Source organism: Phyllopteryx taeniolatus, chromosome 17 (genome assembly GCF_024500385.1).
Source record: "Phyllopteryx taeniolatus isolate TA_2022b chromosome 17, UOR_Ptae_1.2, whole genome shotgun sequence".
Taxonomy (NCBI): Eukaryota; Metazoa; Chordata; class Actinopteri; order Syngnathiformes; family Syngnathidae; genus Phyllopteryx; species Phyllopteryx taeniolatus.
The window spans coordinates 9,137,151-9,156,297 of NC_084518.1; the positions used below are offsets into that span (position 1 = coordinate 9,137,151).

The window sequence follows — 19,147 nt, forward strand, 5'->3', positions numbered from 1 at the left end:
AAATCTTTCTGTCTCCTAAGTGTTCTGTAAATTGACTGTCTGTTGTCGTACTAGAGCGGCTCCAACTACCGGAGACACATTCCTTGTGTGTTTTTGGACATACTTGGCAAATAAAGATGATTCTGATTCCTTATCATACAGAGGTGCGTTGGCTGAGTTGGGCGAAAGTGCTCAATAGAGTTTTTGAGCTCTGCAAGGAAATCTGTCAATTTTTGGACAGTAAAGGAAAAGACTCCACAGTTTTGTAGGATGAAAAGTGCAAGTGTGAGTTGGCGTTTCTGGCTGACATAACAACACATCTCAGCGTCTTAAATCTGAAGCTCCAGGGACGATGTATGATGCAGTGAAGGCATTTCAAGTGAAGCTGCTCTTATGGGAGACACAAATGCAACTTTCCTCACTTTCCCTGTTGCCAAGTAATGACTCAAGTCAGCGCAGTGATGTTCCCAAATGTGCACTTCGCTCATAAACTTGAGTGCACGTTGCATTGAGTTCGCACGGCGCTTTGGTGACATTGAAGCACAAACAAAGATAATGAGCTGCTTCGCAACCCATTTGTTGTCGACGTGGAAACTGCACCTGCACAGATTCAGATGGAGCTAATAGAGCTGCAGTGTAATGGGACGCTAAAGGCAAAGTACGACACTACAGGGCCTGTCCAGTTTATTCGCTTCATTCCTGTAGCAATGACCCATCTTCGTCGACATGTGGCTCGAACCATGTGCATGTTTAGCAGCACGTATCTGCGTGAGAAGCTTTTCTCAGTGATGAAGATAAAGAAAACAGCACACAGGAGTCGTGTCACCGACGCTACATCCATCCATCCATCCATCCATCCATTTTCTGAGCCGCTTCTCCTCACTAGGGTCGCGGGCGTGCTGGAGCCTATCCCAGTCTCCAATTAATGCATGTTTTTGGGATGTGGGAGGAAACCGGAGTGGCCGGAGAAAACCCACGCAGGGACGGGGAGAACATGCAAACTCCACACAGGCAGGGCCGGGGATTGAACCCGGGTCCTCAGAACTGATTGTAGACTCTAAATTGCCCTTAGGTGTGAATGTGTGCGCGAATGGTTGTTTGTTTACATGTGTCCTGCGATTGGCTGGCGACCAGTTCAGGGTGTACCCCGCCTCTCGCCCGAAGACAGCTGGGACAGCCTCCAGCACGCCCGCGACCCTTGTGAGGATAAAGCGGTACAGAAAATGGATGGATGGATGAACATCAATAAAAAACAAAATTACAAAATAAAATATGAATGTGCAAATTCTGATGTTGCTGTGTGTGTATGTGTTTGCGCGTGTGTGTGCGTGTGTATGCACATTCAAAACTATAACAACACATTTGGGCAGATAGTGCCAGACAAATACTACAATACATGAAAGCTGTTGTTTTTGTTCGACTAAATGTAAACAAGAGTAGCTCGTCGTTGCCTTCATGATAACAACGAACTTCCCAACATGGCCGCCACGTAGGCACGACAATCAGCCGGGCTGGCTTATCTAGTGTTAATACCAATGTACCGTTATTTCTTAACAGCAGAAGCGGCAGAAGTTTTTTTCTGGTCTCGTCAGCTCTTGTGACTTGTCCAAAGCAGGTCCCGAGCGCACAGGCGGAACCTCAGGCCAATGCGCTTGCATATTCGTGTGCCAGGGAGTAATATTCAGAAATTAGATCTCTGTGTGGATGTGTGGAATGGATGTAGCTACCAGCATTCAAGGAGTACGAAAGAGCCTATGACGTGACTGCGATGGCGACCCACCGAGGAAAAACTGATCGGATCTATACAATTCACGTAATTGGCCTATTTTGAGTTCAAAATAGCAAATTTTGCCAAAAGGCAACTGATTTGCATGTATGATACACCAATGGGAAACTGCTGCCATGCAAGGCACTTCCAGGCCCACTGGGAGCAAATTAGGGTTCAAGGACACTTCGACATGCGGACAGTCGGAGCCGGTATAGAAACCAACGACCTTTGGGTCACAGGATGACCTGCTCTAACAACTGAGCCACAACCGCCCACTACTTTTAGCCCTGCCCACAATGTGGAGTTTGGGTCAGGTCCAACCATCATAAAGCAAGAGCCCAGTCCAGTGTGAAGCACCGGTGATATTGTTACTTCCATGGAAATCTTTTGTATTATAGATCATCGGACACCACCAGTGTATCACCAGTACATGAGATGCTAATGTCTTAAAGAAAAGAAAAAAATCTCATTATGATCTTACACATCATGCATAATATGCCCTTCTACCTTTGAGAAGCAACAGAAGCGGCCGCCTCAAGGGCAAACTGTCTCATGACGCTCTCCTCCAAGTACTTCTGTTCCCACTTGGTCATATCAGCCTCCAGAGCCAAAATACGCTCCTCCTTCTCCCTCAGGTGCTCCATTAATGCAGTGACACTGTACTCTGATTGGACCACGCCGTTGTTTTGTGTGCCTCCCTGACGCTGGAAAGGAAAATATATTTTAATTACAATAACTTAAAACTTGATGACAGCTACATGGACACAGAATTTTAAGAAAGCGTCACAGACATTCATTTGTTTTAACTCATTCATTGTCAGCCTTCCCAGTTAACATTGATATTTGACTTCTAAAGCCGTCAATGGCAGTGAATGTGATTTATTAATAGAACGGTCTGAATGAACTCTGATGACATTTTCCGTGCATCTATTTATTTATGACAGAAGAACAAACTGATACACTTTTTAGTGATGGGAATTCTTTTTAGAGAACCAACTCTTTTGGATCTGCTCACTAAAAAGAGTTTGGCTCTTTGGGATCCCGAACGGCACTTTGGATTTTTGTTTCTTAAAATTAATTTATTAGGCAAAAATAATTTAAAATTATGCATACTAATGTAAAACAAAGTGCAATCTTTTCCATTATATTCATTAGAAAAATATCCCATATTTATTTACTCGGTGTGATAAAAAAAATACATAAACATAACTAGAGCTGCGAGCAGATAGTTAGTGCCCTTGCACCCCTGGCAACGTTGGAGTACTGGCACGTTGGGGTACTGGCACAGTGGTTTACAGGAATGTTGGTGTACCAGCACATTGCAGATACATTGAATACAAATGCACAGCAATCTTCAGATTTATATTCACGTAAAGTGTGGAAAACTTGATATCATTTTCCTTCCACTTCACAATTATGTGCGACTTTGTGTTGGTGTGTCACAAAAATTCAACAAAAGACTGATTTTTGTAATCATAAGGCCAGAAAATGGGAGTATTTGAAAGGGTATGACTACTTTTACGATGCACTGTACATACAGGGCTATCTTCAAGAAGTTTTGATATGTGTGGCACGTTCGCCAGTATGTGGGCCTATGACTACAAATAAATAATTATTTGTAGATGTCTTCCGGCCGGGACTCTAATCAAGTGTGTGACATTTTGAAAACATATGGGCATTTGTAGTTAAGTCAAAACAGCTTTTGTTGTCGCGGCAAAACAAAGCAACAGCGTTCCACAAAATAAAACGCTTTTAATAACTTTTCATCTTCATCAAATTTGTATAAGACATGCAAAGTTAGAAGTGGATTGGATGAAAACTGTAGAAGGAGTTAGTTAAAATATGATCTCTATGAAAGGCATAAAGTAGGTCATGTGAAAGTAAATTTAAAATGGCAGACTTCCTGTTTGGTTTAGACCATGGCTCCAAGAGACTTGTTTGTAGGTGTTAGGCTGTTACCTCCCAGGTTTGGTAGACCTAAGTGAAACGTACAGCCAGGGCTGCTTTGTTGAAGATTTGTAGGGGGCGCTACTGAGCCATTTTTAGACTTTTAACAAAATGTCTTAAATATTTAATATTTCACCTGGCTTTGTGTGTGTGCCAAGTTGCTGGGTTTTTGTGCTTGATTAAACCATCACAACAACAAAAAACAGGTGACAAAATAAACTCCATTTAGAAGAAGTATGGTTTTACAAGGCAATGTACATACAGAAATAACAAAGAACTTTTGATGTTTTTGCCAGTAGGTTAAGCTATGAAAAAGATTATATAATTGTTTGTAGATGTCTTCTGGCCTGGACTCTTATCAAATGTGTGACATTTTGAAAAGATATGAGCATCTGCGGTCAAGTTACAACAGCTATTGCTGTCGTGACGAAACAAAGTTCTCCGTGTCACCACGGCAACAGCGTTAGACAAATCAAAAAGCTTTTGCTAACTTTCCATGTTCAACATCTTGAGATGAGACACACAAAGTTTGAAGTCAATCAGATAAAATCTCTAGAAGTTCATTAAAATATGGACCTCTACAAAAGGTGAAAAATTAGGTAAAAAGTGAAAGTAAATTACAAATGGCGGACTTCCTGTTGGGTTTAGGGTATGGCTCCAACAGACTTTTATTGTATGTTTTGGGCTGTTCCATATGCTTCCCAATTTTTGCTTTTTCAAATGAAAGAAAGCTGTTTTGACGAGGTGACTGACATGTTGGTTGAAGGAGAGGTTGCTGTTGAAGAATACCAAGATTGCAGCACTGAGTGGAAGGTGACAGAGTGGAGTTGTCGATGGTGAGGTGGATCTATTGGTAAGAGAATTTGGACCGACAATGATTAGGTTTCATTTGTCCCAGTTGAGTTGTAGAAAGTTTGATAGTCTCAAGGATTTAATATCAGTAAGACAGTTTCAGAGGGTGGAGTTAGTGATAGATTTCGAGGAAATGTAGAGCTGGACGTCATCAGCATAGCAGTGGAAACGGAGAGCGTGACAACGTATGATTTGGCCACGTGGGATGAAGTAGAGGGGAGAAAGCACTGAGCCCTGGGTGACACCTTGATAATTCTGGACAGAAGGAGGGAGACTGTGGGGAAGCAGTGTTTAACGGAGAGTGGAGTTTAGGATCTACAATCCCAATTCCAATGAAGTTGGGACATTGTGTTAAACATAAATAAAAACACAATACAATGATTTGCAAATCATGTTCAACCTATATTTAATTGAATACACTACAAAGACAAGATATTTAATGTTCAAACTGATAAACCTTATTGTTTTTAGCAAATAATCATTAACTTAGAATTTTATTTTATCTTTGCTTGTGAATGACTGAGGAATTCAGGGAAGCTCCTTTTATACCCAATCATGCCACCCACCTGTTCCCAATTAGCCTGTTCACCTGTGGGATGTTCCAAACAGTTCTTTGATTAGCATTCCTCAACTTTCTCAGTCATTTTTGCCACCTGTCCCAGCTTTTTTGGAACGTGTTGCAGCCATAAAATTCTAAGTTAATGATTATTTGCTAAAAACAATACATTTTATCAGTTTGAACATTAAATATCATGTCTTTGTAGTGTATTCTATTAAATATAGGTTGAACATGATTTGCAAATCATTGTATTCTGTTTTTATTTATGTTTAACACAACATCCCAACTTCATTGGAATTGGGGTTGTATTAATTATAGCATCAAATGAACTCTGCGCTCGTATGAAGACAGAAAAATTTAATCTTGCGTCTGTCTCCTTGTGTCTCTCTCTGATACCATAGTGTTTTACAAACATGATAGGTTTGTTGGTGACAGTGGCGTCAAGACAAAAGACAACTATGTTTCTCTTTGTGTAAGTTGACTTTAATAGTTAGGCACTTCCTCGCAACCACAAACAAGCATTCGAACTGTCTCCTTACATGTAAGTTTTTATTAAATTGTCTGTCATTTTCTCTCAAGGTGTTTGTCCTGTCTATCTTGTCTCTTGTCCTGTCTATTCAGGGGTAAAATTTTTCCCGTGATAACTTGGTCCTTCGAGCCGGATCCTAATATCCTCCCCACCTACAGGTTTGGACCTGAACCGTTCATGGGGAGTCCTGGACTCTTGAGAGAAGCTGCAAATAAGCAAATAAGTTGCTGACAAGAGGAGGCCTGGGGGGGTTCACATTCTTCATAAACGGACAGGCTTTGAAGATGGCAGAATGTGTGTTGAATGAAAGGATTGAGTGATGTCAAAGTTGCTCGCTGAGAAGCCGGAGATTGTTTAGTAAATTGGCCTAAGGCCTGATGCAAGATGGTCGAAGAACCACCTGAAATGTAGAATCATTACTTGTAATTGTCTTGAAGGTTGATTGAAGACTAAGACTCCCTATCCCCCGCGTAGATATTTGGCACTGCTTCAACAATCTGAAGTAAATTTTTGTTCTGGGACCTAATGTAAAGTAGTTTGGAACTGCTTGAACAATCTACTGTTGGCTGGGGATAGTATAATTATAAGGTAAGATTGTCAAGGAATCACCTGAAATGTTGGATGATTACTTTTTTGAGGACCTATTCCACTTATAGATATTCGGTCTGGGACCTAATGTAAAGTTAGGAGGCTGGCTGTTCACAGAGTGCTGTGTCCTAGCATAGCAATGGAAAGTCGAGTGGAAGGACAAAATGTGGCAGGAGAAGATGCACCAGATGACCATGTGCTTCAACGGATTATCAAACAGAGAAGATTCAAGACTATAGCAGAGATCCAGAAAGAGTGGAATCAGGCTGGAGTCACAGCTCCAAAAACCACCACATTCAGACGCATCCGGGAGATGGGCTACAACTGTTGAGTTCCTCGGGTCAAGGCACTTCTGAGCCTGAGCCAACGTAGGAAGGAGAAGAAGAAGGACTGGACTGTTGGTCAGTGGTCCAAGGTCCTCTTTTCCGATGAAAGTAAAGTGTGCCTTTCATTCGGGAATCAAGGTCCAAGGGTTTGGAGGAAGACGGGTGAAGAACAGAAGGTCCAGTGTGAAATATCCACAGTCAGTCATGATTTGGGGTGCAATGTCCAGTGCAGGTGTTGGTAAACTGCTTTCTTAAATTCAAGGTCACCACAAAAGTCTACCAGAATGTTTTAGAGGACTTCATGATTCGTTTTGCTGAGGAGCTGTATAAGGATGCAGATTTCATCCTCCAGCAGGACCTGGCCCCTGCCCATACCGCCAGAAGCACCAAAACCTGGTTTGATGCCCATGCCATCAACAGTGCTTGACTGGCCAGCCAGTTTGCCGGATCTAAACCCCATTGAGAATCTATGGGGAATTATCAAGAGAAAAATGAAGGGCACCAGACCCACAAAAAAAGAAGAAATGACAGCAAGCATCAAGGAAATCTGGCCTTCCGTAACTCCCAGACAATGCCACAGGCTGACTGCCTCAATACCACAGCGCATCGAGGCAGTGATTTAAGCAAAGGGATTCCCAACCAGGCAGCACGGTGGACGACTGGTTAGAGCGTCTGCCTCAGAGTTTTAAGGACTGGGGTTCAATGTGTGGAGTTTGCATGTTCTCCCCGTGCCTGCGTGGGTTTTCTCCGGGCACTCCGGTTTCCTCCCACATCCCAAAAACATGCGTGGTAGGTTGATTGAAAACTCTAAATTGCCCGTAGGAGTGAATGTGAGTGTGAATGGTTGTTTGTTTATGTGTGCCCTGTGATTGGCTGGCAACCAGTCCAGGGTGTACCCCGCCTCCTCCCCGAAGATAGCTGGGATAGGCTCCAGCACTCCCGCGACCCTAGTGAGGATAAGCGGCTCGGAAAATGGATGGATGGATTCCCAACCAAGTATTGAAGATTAACATATCCATTTGAAAGTACTATATTTTGATTGATTTAATGTGACCCGAATTTCTTTCTTTTTTTTCTATAAAAACTGAGAAGTAAATGGTGATTTTTCACACTATTCACATTTTTTGAATTCCTGATTTTGTGGGTTTTATGAGCTGGAACCCCAAATTATGTAAAAATAAACTAATAAATACTTGAAATTGTTTAAATTGTGGCCCCTGAAACTATAATCTATGAAATTTTAACTTTTTGAATGGAATTATGGAAATAAATAAACTTTTCCATGATATTCTAATTTTTTGGAAATGTCTGTATGAACAAGTATGAACAAACAAGTATGACCAAACAAGATCCCGTAATACTGTCTCTAGTGGTGTAAACAAAATGTCCTTGTTGCTAGGCTAACGCTGAAACGCTGCTTCCACTCTTTAAACGGACCAAATGTTACCCGATTACCACAATCTATTCAGTACATCATTGGAAAGTTTTTAATGCCTTTTCAGAAAATGTACAGAGCTCAAAACATGGCAGTGTAGGTTTTGTGCTGGAGGGTCAGATTTCACCTGGGCCGCCAAGCCACCATTTGTGGGTCCGTTTCGACCGTGGCGGGTAGCAAAGCCACTCCCACTAGCCACTTGGGCGGGTTGAATTGTCTTCACTTTGGACTGTGCGCAGATTCTGCAGCTATGCTGCTGTCTGTCGCTCATTCTAGTGTTGTTTCGTTCGCGAACGTTTCGTTCAGAAGAACAAATCTTTTTCGTGAACAAACTGACCCGAATCAGTTTATGAAATGATTTGTTCTTTTAGCGTGGTCGCCGCCACGAGGCAAGCGATTCGGCTGTGAGTGGAAGCGGAACTGCTGAAGCGTTCTGTCACTCACTTCTTAATCTTCGGCGAATGACCAATGAGCAGCCAGTGTGGGGGCGGGGGCGGGATTATCTAAATTTAATCATCCACCCATCCATTGTCTGTACCGCTTAACTTCCTGATGGGTCACTTTAGGGTGTGCTGGACCTATCTCAGCTCACTTTGGGCGAGATGTAGGCACACCCTGAACTGGTCGCCAGCCAATCACAGGGCACATACACTGTAAAAACAAACAACCATTAACACTCATATTCACACCAACGGGCAATTTAGTGTTCAATGAATCTCCCTTGCATATATATATATATATATATATATATATATATATATATATATATATCCATCGATCCATCCATTTTCTGAGCCGCTTCTCCTCACTAGGGTCGCGGGCGTGCTGGAGCCTATCCCAGCTATCATCGGGCAGGAGGCGCGATACACCCTGAACTGGTTGCCAGCCAATCGCAGGGCACATACAACCAAACAACCATTCGCACCCACATGCACATCCATCTTTGCTTCATTGGTCCACTTATTCACTGTTTTCACTGTAGGCTTCGCGCATGTAAGTTCTTGCCTGTATGTCGGTATTAAGTGAATTACGGAGTGATCAGACGAGCCCAGGGCTGCACGAGGTTTGGCACGGTATGCGTTATTTAGCGTAGTATAGCATCCAACCATCCATCCATTTTCTGAGCCGCTTCTCCTCACTAGGGTCGCGGGCGTGCTGGAGCCTATCCCAGCTGTCATCGGGCAGGAGGCGGGGTACACCCTGAACTGGTTGCCAGCCAATCGCAGGGCACATAGAAACAAACAACCATTCGCACTCACAGTCATGCCTACGGGCAATTTAGAGTCTCCAATTTATGCATGTTTTTGGGATGTGGGAGGAAACCGGAGTGCCCGGAGAAAACCCACGCAGGCACGGGGAGAACATGCAAACTCCACACAGGCGGGGCCGGGATTGAACCCGGGTCCTCAGAAGTGTGAGGCTGACGCTCTACCCAGTCGTCCACCGTGCCGCCCGTAGTATAGCAGTGAAAATTTTAATTTTCCTGGTGAGACAGTCGATGTGCTGGTTGTATTTAGGGAGTTCGTGGTTGAGTTTAGCTTTGTTAAAGTCCCCGAGAATAATGAGGGGTGAGTCCGGGTGTTTTTTTTCAATTTTGTTAACTTGTTCAGCGAGCATTAGCAGTGCGCCGTTCGTGTTAGCTTGAGGCGGAATGTAGACACCAGCCAGAATGAATGATGCGAACTCGCGAGGTGAGTAGAATGGCTTACAGTTCAGTAATAAAACTTCCTGCCTCAAAGATTGTCTGTAGCCAGGTTGGCATTGCAAATGAGAAAGCCAGAAAGGGTAACGTGGGTCCCCCTTCCCATGGGCTCACCACCTGTAGGAGGGGCCAGAGGGGTCGGGTGCAGTGTGAGCTGGGCGGTGGCCGAAGGCAGGGACCTTGACGATCCAATCCCCGGCTACAGAAGCTGGCTCGAGGGACGTGGAATGTCACCACTCTGGCAGGGAAGGAGCCCGAGTTGGTATGTGAGGTCGAGAAGTTACGACTAGATAAAGTCGGACTCGCCTCCACACACAGCTTGGGCTCTGGTACCAGTCCTCTCGAGAGGGGTTGGACTCTCTTCCACTCTGGAGTTGCCCACGGTGTGAGGCGCCGAGCAGGTGTGGGGATACTTATTGCCCCCCGGCTCGGCGCCTGTACATTGGGGTTCACCCTGGTGGACCAGAGGGTAGCCTCCCTCCGCCTTTGGGTGGGGGTACGGGTCCTGACTGTTGTTTGTGCCTATTCACCAAACAGCAGTTCAGGGTACCCACCCTTTTTGGAGTCCTTGGAGGGGGTGCTGGAGAGCGCTCCCGCTGGAGACTCCATCGTTCTGCTGGGAGACTTCAATGCTCACGTGGGCAATTACAGTGAGACCTGGAAGGGCATGATTGGGAGGAACGGCCCCCCCGTCAGTTATTGGACTTCTGTACTCATCCCGGATTGTCCATAACGAACACCATGTTCAAGCATAAGGGTGTCCACACGTGCACTTGGCACCAGGACACCCTCGGTCGCAGTTCGATGATCGACTTTGTGGTCGTGCCATTGGACTTGCGGACGCGTATTTTGGACACTCGGGTGAAGAGAGGGGCAGAACTGTCAACTGATCACCACCTGGTGGTGAGTTGGCGCCGATGGTGGGGGAAGATGCCGGTCCGACGTGGCAGGCCCAAACGTATTGTGAGTGTCTGCTGGGAACGTCTGGCAGAATCCCCTGTCAGAAGTTTCAAATCTCACCTTCGACAGAACTTTGCTCATGTTCCGGGGGAGGCGAGGGACATTGAGTCCGAGTGGACCGTGCCTCCATTGCTGAGGCGGCCGACCGGAGCTGTGGCCGTAAGGTGGTCGGTACCTGTCAATCCCCGAACCTGTTGGTGGACACCAACGGTGAGAGATGCCGTCAAACCTTTTTGGCTAATGGGACTCCTGAGGCAGCTGATGGGTACCGGCTGGCCAAGCGGAATGCAGCTTTGGTGGTCGTTGAAGAAAAAACTCTGGTATGGGAGGAGTTCGGTGAGGCCATGGAGAAAGACTTCCGGACGGCTTCGAGGAAATTATGGTCCACCATCCGGCGTCCAGGAGAAGGGTCCATCGAGAAGTTGAATCTCAGATTCAGGAGGAGCAGTGTGGTTTTCAACCCAGGACACGCTGGAGAGACTACGTCCTTCGGCTGGCCTGGGAACGCCTCGGGATCCCCCCGGAAGAGCTGGATGAAGTGGCTGGGGGAGAGGGAAGTCTGGGAGTCCCTGCTAAAACTACTGCCCCCGCGACCCGACCTCGGATAAGAAACTACTACTACTACAAAAAAGGACCATCTCTGACTGCAACGGACAATCAAAACTGCTGAAAAGATTGTCGTTACCCCCCTACCCACCCTTGAGAACTTGCACGCTGCCAGAACTAAGACAAGAGCATGCAAAATCCTCTTGGATTCCCTGAGGTAGGCGCTATTGGTAGGCCCTATTGATCAATGCAAATTAGAACTAGCAGACATTCCAATGGCTTCTTCTCTCTTGCCATTAACTTCTTATACAGTTAACTTACAATTCCACACATTATACACTACTCGTGCACTCACTGTAGTAGTCTAGCCACCCTGCACTACTTGCATATCTGTTGTTGACCAACACTGGCCACTCGTGCTTGAGAAGTATCTGCACCATTTGCACAATTGACATTGTCCCAGCTTATCGCACTGCTAGTCACTTTAAACTGCATACATTTCTTGAAGTCTCTGTGCCATTTGTGCAATGTTCACTGCACCATACTATTGTTCTATTAGTCATTTCAAACTGCTGTAATTGCTAAAGGACTCTGCATCATTTTGCACAATTGAAAAAAATAAAATAGAAAATTACAAAATTGTACCGGCATTACCACATTACTGGTAACCTTTTATTGCTCAGTGACTGTGATTTTATATTTTTTATGTCTCATCCCAGTATTGTGTGTTGTGTAAGACTGTGTTGTCTTACTCGAACTACCGGAGACAAATTCCTTGTGTTTTTTTTTTACCTACAGTACTTGGCAAATAAAGATGATTCTGATTCTGAGTCCAGTGGTCTCGGTTTGTTACACCACTGTATTGAACGGTTCGATACAGATACATGTATTATTGCAACTCTACTATCTATCCATCTAGCTAACCATCTATCTACCTACGAACCTACCTACCCAAGCAATCCATCCATCCATCCATCCATATATATATATATATTAGATTTCATGACCATCAAGGTACAGAGGTAGGTTTCTGAGCCTAACTGTACAGTAGTGAAAGAAATCCAGTCTTTCTACCTCAGAAGTTCTACATTCTTACTTGCCTTTGCTGAAGTGTATGATAAAGACTTGGAAAACCTGAAGCATGAGCTTCATCAGGTCAAGAGACTCTTGGAAAGGAAAGAGAAGAATGGAATGGAAAAGCCATCAACACTACTGTAGTTTGTTCTTTTTCTGGAGTCTTACAGGGGATGTTTTTTTTCATGAACGATTTAGATGGGATCTTCCAATCGAAAATCAGGGTCAATCACATTATTTTCAGCTGATCGAGATCAGGTGAAAATTATCTTTTTTTTCCATTTTCTTACATTTTAAATGGTACAAAGTGACAAAATAATCCAAAGGTCCAAAGATCTTGCCAAATGGAAGAGTAATAGCTTCATTTTATATTACACAATTTAACTTTTCAGGTTTTTTTTTAGGACATGTATGTCTGTGAAAGAGAGACACACTCTGTGTGTGTGTGTGTGTGTGTGTGTGTGCGTGCGTGCATGACAGACACAAAGTCTGCCGTGCTTCTATTGACCCATTGCGGCAGGGTCATTCAGAACAAGGAAACACAACACTGACAGCGCTCCCAGAGAGCAAGATGAAAGTTCATACATTAGTCTGCAAAGCCCCTTGCTGAACGGCTTCATCAACGAGAGAACGTCAGACAGGTTAGGAATTGGGACGCATTAAAATTTTAACAAGTGTGAATTATTTTTGGACATGCAAGGTTGTGGTTATAAATCAATAGTGTCGTTTGTAGATGAGCGGAGTCACGTATATGATGACTACGTAGCTGCATGGACTGTCATTATAGCCTAACATTCTAAACTAATAAAACAAAAATATAAATGTATAAATGCACCATACAATTACATCCATCCATCCATTTTCTGAGCCGCTTCTCCTGACGAGGGTCGCGGGCGTGCTGGAGCCTTTCCCAGCTGTCATCGGGCAGGAGGCGGGGTACACCCTGAACCGGTTGCCAGCCAGTCGCAGGGCACATACGAACAAACAACCATTCGCACTCACATTCACACTTACGGGCAATTTAGAGTCTCCAATTCATGCATGTTTTTGGGATGTGGGAGGAAACCGGCGTGCCCGGAGAAAACCCACGCAGGCACGGGGAGAACATGCAAACTCCACAGAGGCGGGGCCGGGGATTGAACCCCCGGTCCTCAGAACTGTGAGGCTGACGCTCTAATACAATTACATGAAAATATGATTAAACATCCTGCACATTGATCTGTAATTTCTGTAATTGGTTTAGCATGAACATTCTACGAGCATAAATGTTGTGGCCAAATTTCATGTATTTGCAAATATTCACCCACGTCTCGGGGGAGGTGGGGAACATTGAGTCCGAGTGGACCATGTTCCGCGCCTACGTTGCAGAGGCGGCCGACCGGAGCTATGCCTGTCGTGGCGGAAATCCCCAAACCCGTTGGTTGACACCAGCGGTGAGTGAAGCTGAAGGAGTCCTATCAGGCCTTTTTGGCCTGTGGGACTCCTGAGGCAGCTGATGGGTACTGGCTGGCCAAGCAGAATGCAGCTTTGGTGGTCGCTGAGGCAAAAACTCGGACTTGGGAGGAGTTTGGTGAGGTCGTGCAGAAAGACTTCCGGACGGCTTTGAGGACATTCTGGTCCACCATCCAGCGTCTCAGGAGGGGGAATCAGTGCACTGTCAACACTGTGTATAGATGGGGCACTGTTGTGAGACGGTGGGGAGAATACTTGGAAGAGCACCAACACGCCTTCCCATGAGGAAGTAGAGTCTGGGTTCTCTGAGGCGGGCTCTTCTATCTCTGGGGGCGTGGTCACCAAGGTGGTTAAAAAGCTCCTCGGTGGCAAGGCCCCAGGGGTCGATGAGATTCACCCGGAGTTCCTAAAGGCTCTGGATGTTGTGGGGCTGTCCTGGTTGACAAGCCTCTGTATCGGTCTGTTGTGATGAAGAAGGAACTAAGCCGAAAGGTGAAGCTCTTTATTTACCGGTCGATCTACGTTCCTACCCACACCTATGGTAACGAGCTGTGGTTCTTGACCGAAAGAACAAGATCCCGGATACAAGCAGGCGAAATGAGTTTCCTCCGCAGGGTATCCGGGCTCTCCCTTAGTGATAGGATGAGAAGCTTGGTCATCCGGGAGGGGCTCAGAGTAGAGCCGCTGCTCCTCCGCATTGAGAGGGGCCAGATGAGGTGGCTCGGGCGTCTGATTAGGATGCCTCCTGGACGTCTCCCTGGTGAGGTGTTCCGGCCTGGAGGAGACCCCAGAGACGACCCAGGACACGTTGGAAAGACCTTGGCCTTGACCTTGACGTTGGCCGGGGAACGCCTCGGGATCCCCTTGGAAGAGCTGGAGGAAGTGGCTGGGGAGAGGGAAGGCTGGGCTTCCCTGCTAAAGCTATTGCCCCCACGACCCGACCATGGATAAGCGGAAGAAAATTAATGGATGGAGAAAGATAGAACTTGTGTGTGTGTGTATGTGTGTGTGTAATTGTTTTTATACAGTATATATGTATGCATAACTATATACATGGGCCACAAAATATTAATTTGAGAACATTAAGATGCACACTATTTTTAATGCATTGCCGAGGTATCAGATCGGGACTTGGTATCGGCAGATCCCTACATTTAAAGAACAAACACGTTTGCGGATGACTCAGTCAACATGGGACTGTACGAGAACACCTCGAGAGCGCGGGGACCTACGCGAGGATCCTGTTCGTGAACTTCAGCTCTGCGTTCAACACCATCATCCCCGAACTCCTCTCCTCCAAGCTTCTCCAGCTCAGCGTCTCGCCTGCCATCTGCCAGTGGATTTATAGCTTCCTGACAGGCAGGGCACAGCAGGTGAGGCTGGGGGATACTATTCCATCTACAGTCACCACCTGTCCTCTCTCCACTGGTCTTCTCGCTCTACGCAAACAACTGCACCTCAACGCACCCGGCTGTCAAACTGCTGAAGTTTGCAGACGACACCACATTCATCGGCCTCATCAAAGAGTTGAGGTGGAGTTTGCATGTTCTCCCCGTGCCTGTGTGGGTTTTCTCCGGGCACTCCGGTTTCCTCCAACATCCCAAAAACATGCATTAATTGGAGACTCTAAATTGCCCGTAGGCATGACTGTGAGTGACTTGTTTGTTTCTATGTGCCCTGCGATTGGCTGGCAACCAGTTCAGGGTGTACCCCGCCTCCTGCCCGATGACAGCTGGGATAGGCTCCAGCACGCCCGCGACCCTAGTGAGGAGAAGCGGCTCAGAAAATGGATGGATGGATGGAAACTGATAAACTTTATTGTTTTTAGCAAATAATCATTAACTTAGAATTTTATGCTGCAACACGTTCCAAAACAGCTGGGACAGTTGACTAAGAAAGTTGAGGAATACTCTTCAAAAACAACTGCTTGGAACATCCCACTGGTGAACAGGGTAATTGGGAACAGGTGGGTGCCATGATTGGGTATAAAAGGAGCTTCTCTGAATTGGTCAGTCATTCACAAGCAAAGATGGGGCGAGGTTCACCTCTTTGTGAACAAATGCGTGAGAAAATAGTCGAACAGTTTAAGGACAATGTTCCTCATCGTACAATTGCAAGGAATTTAGGGATTTCATCATCTACGGTCCATATCATCATCAAAATGTTCAGAGAATCTGGAGAAATCACTGCATGTAAGCAGCAAGGCCGAAAACCAACATTGAATGCCCGTGACCTTCGATCCCTCAGGTGGCACTGCATCAAAAACCGACATCAATGTGTAAAGGATATCACTACATGGGCTCATGGACACTTCAGAAAACCAATGTCATTAAATACAATTCAGCGCTACATCTGTAAGTGCAACTTGAAACTCTACTATGCAAAGCAAAAGATATTTATCAACAACACCCAGAAACGCCGCCGGCTTCTCTGGGCCCGAGCACATCTAAGATGGACTGATAAAAAGTGTTCTGTGGTCCAACGAGTCCACATTTCAAATTGTTTTTGGAAATTGTGTCCTCCGGGCCAAAGAGGAAAAGAACCATCCGGACTGTTATGGGCGCAAAGTTCAAAAGCCAGCATCTGTGATGGTATGGGCTGTGTTCGTGCCAATGGCATGGGTAAATTACACATCTGTGAAGGCACAATTAATGCTCAAAGGTACATACAGGTTTTGGAGAAACATACCATCCAAGCAATGTCTTTTTCATGGACGCCCCTTCTTAGTTCAGCAAGACAATGCCAAACCCCATTCTGCACGTGTTACAACAGTGTGGCTTCGTAGTAAAAAGAGACCCGCACTCTTTTACTTTACTGGCCTGCAGTCCAGACCTGTCTCCCATTGAAAATGTGTGGCGCATTATGAAGCGTAAAATACGACAACGGAGACCCCGGACTGTTGAACAGCTGAAGCTGTACATCAAGCAAGAATAGGAAAGAATTCCACCTACAAAGCTTCAACAATTAGTGTCCTCAGTTCCCAAACGTTTATTGAATTTTGTTAAACGAAAAGGTGATGTAACACAGTGGTAAACATGACCCTGCCCAAGTGTTTTTGGAACGTGTTGAAGCCATAAAATTCTAAGTTTACGATTATTTGCTAAAAACAATAAAGTTGATCAGTTTCAACGTTAAATATCTTGTCTTTGAAGTGTATTCAATTAAATATAGGTCGAACATGATTTGCAAATCATTGTATTCTGTATTTATTTATGTTTAACACAACGTCCCAACTTCATTGGAATTGGGGTTGTGCATAGCACTCACTGTACTAGTCTCGCCACCCTGCACTACTTGCATATCTGTTATTGACCAATACTGGCCACTTATGTGCTTGAGAAGTATCTGCACCATTTGCACAATTGACATTGTCCCAGATTATCGCACTACTAGTCACTTTAAACTGCATACATTTCTTGAAGTCTCTGTGCTATTTCCACAATGGTCTCTGCACCAGACTATTGTTCTATTAGTCATTTCAAACTGCTCTAATTGCTAGAGGACTCGGCATCATTTTGCACAATTGTCAAAAAAAGACACACAAAAAATCACTTCTACCGGCATTACCACATAACAACCTTTTATTCCACACACTTGGCAAATAAAGATCATTCTGATTCTGACTCGGACTGAGGCGTAAAAAAAAAAGTGATCAGGACATCCACACTATTTAGGCTTACCAAAATTCCATTTTTTTTGTGAAAGAGGTTTCTCTGCACTTAAACTGATTTAAAAAAAATACACAACTCTGACAGAAAACCGCTCGAGTCTGGGAGGGCAAAATCTCCAACTAAGGAGAAATTTGTCACACAATTTGTCACTCAGAAAAGAAACAGGAGACTCATGCTATTGAAAAGATTTAATCTAGAAATATTAACAAAGATAAACAACAGACAGAATTTTAGACAGTAGTCATGGGAATTACGGCTCTTTTTCGAGAACCGACTCTTTTGGATTGGCTCACGAAAAAAAGCTCTTTTGGCTCCCAAACGGCTCTTCAGAATTTTTTTAATTTAATTTAATTTATTACGCAAAAATAATGTAAAATTATGCATACTAATATAAAAAAAACATGCAATATTTTTCAATTACATTTATTATAAAAATATGCCTTTATTTATTCACTGTATTTGGTGCTACAATAAAATAAAATACAAAAAGAAAACTTTACAATTGAACTAATAAATAATGTATTTTAAGCTTTTAACTTTTTTTATACAACAAATTTAAAGTGAAACAACAAAACAAATTTAAAGTGAAACTACAGAATCACTACAAAACAGAACACAACAAAATATAAATTCAGATTGGCATTGAGAAGGCAAGTGTCTCAGCTTTGAGGAGCTGATCCAGTTTCTTCTGATGGAAATTTGCCATCTCCTGTTTTGGAGACTTTTCTCTCAGAAAGCACTGACATTGCTACAATGTGCAACAGTTGCATGAGACACACTCGAACCTTCATTAAACCATCCATCCATCCATTTTCTGAGCCGCTTATCCTCACTAGGGTCACGGGATTGCTGGAGCCTATCCCAGCTATCAACGGGCAGGAGGTGGGGTACACCCTGAACTGGTTGCCAGCCAATCGCAACCTTCATTAATATCAGGTTCAAATGCTTGTCCGTATTCTTCTCATTGCAAAGATGGGTGCCTGTGCAGGGTGTGCAGCCAGCACGACAGATTTTTTTCCCTACAGACTTTACACTCTCTTTATATTGTCAATAAAGTTTAAATGTGTCCAGATTTTACTTCTTTTCCAGCTATAACTAATTTTCCTAACGATTCCTTACCAGCACATCTGTGCTTTGTCTTATGGCCCCTTGCTCTGTTTCTCACCTCCCTTCCTTGCCTGTGTGCTGCTCTGTGTGCTCCCGCCCCTCCCCACCACATTTCAAATTGTTTTTGGAAATCATGACCATCGTGTCCTCCAGCAGGCCAAAGAGGAAAAGAACCATCTGGATTATTATTAGCGCAATGTTCAAAAGTCAGCATTTGTGATGTATGGGTATGTGTTTTCATTGGCATGGGTAACTAGCACTTCTATGGCTAGTTCTGTGGCACATTATGAAGCATAGAATACGACAATGGAGATCCCAGACTTTTGAGCAACTGAAGTTGTACATCAAGCAAGAATAGGAAACAATTCCATCTACAAAGCTTTAACAGTTACTGTCCTCAGTTCCCAAATGCTTGAGTGTTTTTAAAAGGAAAGGTGATTTAACACAGTGGTAAACATGCCCCTGTCTCAACTTTTTTTGGAACTTGTTGCAGCCATAAAATTCTAAGTTAATGATTATTTGCTTAAAACAATAAAGTTGATCAATTTCAACATTAAATATCTTGTCTTTGAAGTGTATTCAATTAAATATAGGTCAAAGATGATTTGTAAATCATTGTATTCTGTTTTTATTAATGTTTAACACAACATCC

At 44.3% G+C, this 19,147-nt stretch overlaps 1 protein-coding gene across 10 annotated transcripts in view; it reads right to left on the reverse strand.

The window, feature by feature from the left end:
- amot (angiomotin) overlaps positions 1 to 19,147 on the reverse strand; it is a 162,280-nt gene that overhangs the window by 39,876 nt on the left and 103,257 nt on the right. For 8 of the 10 annotated variants that reach the window (XM_061750823.1, XM_061750816.1, XM_061750819.1 and 5 more), the window contains one exon: positions 2,255 to 2,451. The exons of the other annotated variants lie outside the window; for them this stretch is intronic. In XM_061750823.1, the coding sequence (XP_061606807.1) occupies positions 2,255 to 2,451 (197 nt within the window). The remainder of the gene's footprint in view (positions 1 to 2,254; positions 2,452 to 19,147) is intronic. 10 annotated transcript variants of the gene reach the window in all.